We start from the raw sequence: 6,000 nt of genomic DNA, 5'->3' as shown, positions 1-6,000 counted from the left end.
AAAATAATCAACAAAAGGTTTACCGTGTTTACTTCTGCATTTCAGGTAAATGTTAAAGGTCTGGTGGTCCAAATAAAAATGCCTTCTGCTTCCCAGCCTACCTTCCCAGTCCAATTGCCTACCTGCCGTTTGTTTCAGATGCAGCTGTTGCTCTGCACTGTGTTTGTGTCCCTGCTCACGGGTGAGTCCTGCGCCAGCACGATGGACGCCTCCCCCACCGTCCTGGACAGAACTGTGCAAACAGGTCAGGCGGCAACCGGTAGGTATGGGGGACAGTACCCTAGAAATAGTCTCCCCTTCACCCTTTGACACTTGAGCACTCTCAGGCATTCCTCGAATGTAGGCAGCTGGGGCTGTGCAGCCTGGCTGCAGCCCCACTACTAAGTATAACTAGGGCTATTCTGTACCCTACTTTACGGAGGAGAGTCCTCCATTTGAAAGCATGTCACGGAAGAAGGTCTCTATCAGAGGATGTCCCCAGTTTGAAGGACTGCCCAGTCAAAAACTCATTTAAAGGGAAATATCCATAAGGAGGGAGAGAATGAAAGCACCTTGAAGTCACACTTCAACGGTTAGCCCCTGAAACACAGTGACTAAGGAGGCACAAGGGGCATCTGGTTCCAATCGTCCCCTTATGTTCAGATGGACAGTATTTCAGGTAACTTGTTGGTTTCTTAATTTGCATATATTTGCATATACACATTCTTAAATGTAAGAATTCTCATATATTTGCATACACAAATATAAATCTACATATACATATCACTTTCCAAATCAGCATCCTCTTCTGTCCTCTGTTTTGCTGCTGTAGCTCCTCTTTCAGTGATGCAGGTCTGCATTCAGCTGGATTTCAAGATACCCAGGCGGTGCTGTGTTGCACAGTTCAGCAGTATTCCAAATGTCTCCCCAGCTAGGAAAATGCTGGTGTGGGAACGGGTCAAATCATCTAGGTTCCCGCATCAATTAGAGTTTGCACAACTTGTACCACCATGACTGGCATGGGATATGTTTATGCTTCTGCAGCAGATCCCATGCCATGAGGAAGCTAAAAGAAAATCTTTTTCTATTAACCTTAAACTTGTGTTTCTTTGTTCATTTGTTTTCTCTACTCAGTCCAGAACCAAGATGGTGGAAAAGCACCAATCCTCACTGAAAACCAAGATACTTCCAGTAGGAATGCTGACAATTTCTATGAAACCACCCTGGGCTGGATTTGGTTCCAAGGCTCTGCTCCCAGCGGAGCTGTGCCCTTCTGGAATGCCTATGGGAATAGGTGGGAATATCCCTGTATGGTGGCAGGTTGCTCCGCAGGCTACTATAGCCCAAGCTATGGCCCCTACTGTTTCTACCCTTATGGCAACAAAGAATACAACACCTCTAAGTTTTGGATGTTGGTCAATGGCCATCATTTTGAATCATTGGGCTGGAAAGCTGATTCATATGGTGGCGTTCCCTCCAATTCTATCAATACCTGTGCAGGTGTAAGACTTTATGTAGGGAAAAATAAATATGGCTTAGGGAAGGTGGACAGCAAAAATAAAGCTTTCTTCTTAGGTTACCAGGGCAAAGAGTACTGGTATAAATACTATGATGTGCTGACCATTAATAAAGACTATAGATCTCAGAGGATTAGCAATGTCAGTTACATGATAGAGCAGGGGACATACAGTACAGAGTCTATGCTCATCGTTTCCAGCAAGGTCTCCAACAATGAATGTACATCAGTGAAGAAGAGCACCACCTTGTCAGGGACAGTAAGTTCCGAACGTCATTGGGATGTTGGCATTGCCCTCTCCAGGAGCGTGAACACTAGCATGACAGCAGGAATTCCTCAAATCATTGGTGCATCCTGGAGCATTTCGGCCGAGAAAACATTCAGCTGGAATCAGGGCTCTACACAGAGTGAATCCATCACATACACTGAGACGGTAGACCTTGAGGTCCCACCCAATCACAGTTGTGAAGTGGTCATGAAAGGCAAAAGAATGAAAGCAAATATTCCATTCATGGCCACTGCGACTCGCTACTACTACAGTGGGGAGAAGCGAATGGCCAGAGTCCAGGGAACCAGTGATAATATAGCTATTGCACAAGTGCACACAGAGGTGATGCGCTGTGAGCCCATTCCCAATGCAAACCCATGCGCTGCACAGTATTAGCTCACAAAAGTGATTGTCTAGTCATCTTAGGCCATGGCAGAAATGAAGAAGAGAAGGTGCTGCTGGGCAACTGGGAAATAAGCAGGTTCATTGCAGGCTGGGCTTTCACATCCAGGGGCCTTCACCATCACACGTATGGACTAGAGGGCAAGAAGGGATCGTTCTGCCATCACCCCAGAATAGCAGCTTGATACCTTAGTCTGTTCAGATTTCCTTGGGAATAAATCCCAGTTCCTTCAATGGGATTGATTTCCATATATTTATGCACAGAATTGCACCCCAAGTTAACAACCTAAATCCAGAAGGTAGAGCCAGACACCATTATTTGCACTGAGCCCCACTAAACGCCATCTGAGGAGTTGCCTATCATTTAAATCCTACTGTTTTCAATGGGAACTAGTTGCTATTACCTTAGGCTGCCATTCTAGGTGTCCTTCATACAAAGTAAGCACCACTGAGTAGTTGCGTTGCATGCCTACATCCAAAGTTGGAGTCATTTCTTTAGAATTACATTGCATGCCTGGATCCAAATGCAAAGCACATCCACGTATAGATAACTGATAAGAGTCCAACATGTGGCTCACCCAGGCCACATGGACATCCATGCTAAGCTCCTGGTTTCCCTGCCTGCCTCAACCTTCATGGTTAAATAACTGGCAAGACACAACACATGGCAGATTGACTAGGCTCCGTTTGCCTGATCAGAAGTTGGGGTGCCTAGAACATACCCACACTACGTTTTCAGTCTATTTTACGCATTTGCTGAAACTGACATTCAACATGCTACCAAATGCTACCAAAAAACCCCCCAGATTTTCTCCAAAACTATAATCCTAAACATGCTTCTTTGGAAGGAGGCTCTATTGCAAATAATGGCACCCATGTCCAAGAAATGACATTTGGCATCGTGGTTCAGCTGCTATGGAACCTGCTCATACCTAGCAGGCATTTTGGGAAAGCTTCCTCCTTCTTTGGCTCAATATTTCTCTCCAGCCTTGACTTGTAATCAATGCATCTATGAAATGAAAGCAGACCGGCTGACTTCTTCACATTGTTTTATTGCAATGCATATTGTAACATGGATTGAAAAAGTATTAAAGAGTACAATTGTTTGAATGCTTGTTCCCTTTTGTTGTGGTTTGATATCCTAAAAAGCAAGTCTGCATTAAGGTTTTTGTAGTGTACAAGTTAATTAGTTCTATACACACACTTAAAAGGCAGAGGAACAATTCACTAAATAACACTTAACTGGCTAACGGGCCTTCTTTGAGATGAGGCATTTTATAGCTGGAAAATGAAGCTGCTTTCCTCCTCTCATCCTCTCAGTTTCTGCACTCTTCTTTTCTGAATGGATTTCGTGGCTCAATCTCAGTTCTTTTCATTTTATTTCTTTGGGCACAGTCCTCTGAGGATGCCCATATCACTCTGAATTTGGATGGGCATCCAGCAGAGCTCTGGAGCAGTGTGGAGCTGACTGGACAAGATCAGTCTGATCTTCTCGCTCTGCAAAGACCACGACGGTACTCACTGAAAAATTCTGGGTGCTCTCTTTCCTTGCCATTCTTCTCCTGAAACTGGATTCGGAAAGGAGCAGGACAGCTTTCAGGTCTAGGGTGGTCCTCCAACAGCACCTTAAATACAGTATTGCTCTGCATGGAGGAGGAGCAGGAGGAGGAGGAATAATCATGGCCACTTTGAAGGGATACTCCTTGGCAGGTCTGTTGGGCAGAGCACAGGGAAGGTCTCCCAGCAGATACGGCTCACAGAAGTGCCTAAGCACGGCAGGGGGCTAGAGTGTCCCACTTATGCTCTATGCCACTTAGCATGTCAACTGGGTCAGGGCAACCTCCTAAGGCCGGCAGGTAATCAGTCCTTATACACCAGCCACAGTTTTCTGTGTGACTCTTTCAGTAGTAGGAACAAATACCCAAAGACCTGGTGAAAATAGCAACCATAGCAAATGCATTACAGATTTAGTATAAATAGAGGTGGTGTAACACTTGATGGCCTGAATCTTGATAAATCATTTCTCGATGCTGATTCTAAGAGAATCGGGAGTGGTTCAAGGCAGGATCTGATTTATGCTGATGCCATGGATGAGTAAGTTTGGCACTTCTGCATTGCACACTGTCGGAAGCATGTGCCCAGAAATGGTTACACACAGATTTGCATACATGTAGATGCAATTTTGAAAACAACTCTTTTTCAATGGAAATTAAGCTCGCTATAGTGAGAACCATGGACCACGGGATCCGCATGCCCACTCAATCTGCTGGCCCGGTGTTAACTCTTGGTGGACAATTCAAGTCCCTTCCAATGCTTCTTCCCTTTAAACTGGGCTTGGGCTAGACAGCCTTTCCAAAAGGGGATGCCTTCGTATGGAGGACTCTCCTCTGTATAATAGGACACATCATCACCTTTCACATGGATGCAGCATTTCTGCAAACCCCATGTCGCCTATATGTTTTCATGCATTTATTTATGAATTTATACAGTGTTTCTCAATATGTATGAAAATAAGATTTTTCTCCTGATGAACTGAAAACAGAATCAGTGCAAAGTCATGATTCATTGATAATCACCCGTGACCCCAATCAGAACATACTCCACGTGCTGCACTGTTGCCTCTTTGGTTGCTTTAACCACACATTACACTTATACACAGGGTGCATTTAGAAGGACAGTTCTTTGCACTACCAGTCCAAGAGCATTCTGCGCATTTATTTCTGCATATTTTCATTTTATGTGCGAAGTCCTGTGCCTGGTGCAAATAGAGTTATAACTTAGAGCTGCAGCAACCTCTGGTGGTCAGCTGGGAAAACAACATCCTCTTTTTGAAAAGCCTGATTTTCATTTATTTCATTTCATACAAGTGGCCTTGTGCTGCTTTCATCTGAACACTGGCGCAGAGAAATGTAGGAAAATGTAAATGAGTGAGTGAGGAGAGTTGTGCTTGTGACAGTTCGTTTCAGACCGTATGTTTCTGGTTGATGTTGATTCAAGATAAAGGTCTGACCGTGAGCCTGAATTCCAGCTAGCATGGCAAAGTGGCTGCATGCAGCTACAGCTGTTGCTTTGATTTAAGACTGTTGAATTTGTTTGTAGTGTTTGTGCACACGTGCAAGAACTGGTACCTGTGTAAGGGTTACCAGTATTCAAACAGAGGTTGGACATGCACATGGTGGGCATGTCGTGAGCGGAGCTGCCTGGAGCCAGGGGACAGACTAGATGGCCCGGGAGACCCCTTCTGACTCGCTCTGTTTCTGTCTTTCTATGTGTTCTGCAGGGGGCCAGGAGCCCATGGGTGGATGGAGAATTGATAACAATTAAAACTAGTCTATGGATCTAGGGAAATCTGTGGCAATGGGAAACATGTGTAGGTGGTCATCAGGGATGACGGAGAGAGAAAGAATGTGGAGAGATGAGCTGGTTGGAAGAGAGTTGGGCAGAGAGAAAAATGCAGGTTTTGCCTTCTATGAAATCCGTTTCTGTTGGTCACAAAAAACTGGGTTCATGTGAATGGTTTTCTGCCTTATGGCTCAGCCCAGTACTTCTGGTCCGTACTTAGTCTCTGGGATGGGCTGATGAAAGCCATTTTGTGGTGGTGCCCACGGCAGTCACTCTAATTTTGGAATATGCTTCAGAGACACAAACTATTAGACACTCCACAGCTTTAAGTAGGATAACCACATATACTTTACAAGGAAAAGAGGAAACGCCTCATCAAAAAGGACCAAAGGCGATGGTGCATTGCCTGAAATGTGCATGGGCTAATCTGCATGTATATGCATTAAAATCAAATTTAGAAATGAGGGTGATGTTGATTAAATAGAAATATATA

At 44.6% G+C, this 6,000-nt stretch overlaps 1 protein-coding gene across 1 annotated transcript; it reads left to right on the top strand.

Annotated features, from left to right (window-relative positions):
- Positions 1–201: 201 nt before the first annotated feature.
- LOC123030518 (natterin-3-like) lies at positions 202–2,159 on the top strand. The gene is made up of 2 exons (XM_044444531.1): positions 202–259; positions 1,114–2,159. The coding sequence occupies exons 1-2, from the start codon at positions 202–204 to the stop codon at positions 2,157–2,159; spliced, it is 1,104 nt and encodes a 367-aa protein (XP_044300466.1).
- Positions 2,160–6,000: the final 3,841 nt, after the last annotated feature.

The sequence above is a fragment of the Varanus komodoensis genome, unplaced genomic scaffold (assembly GCF_004798865.1).
Source record: "Varanus komodoensis strain SLA01 unplaced genomic scaffold, ASM479886v1 scaffold45, whole genome shotgun sequence".
Classification (NCBI taxonomy): domain Eukaryota; kingdom Metazoa; phylum Chordata; class Lepidosauria; order Squamata; family Varanidae; genus Varanus; species Varanus komodoensis.
The sequence above is the reverse complement of the archived record's forward strand: the minus strand, read 5'-3'. Positions and strand labels throughout refer to the sequence as shown.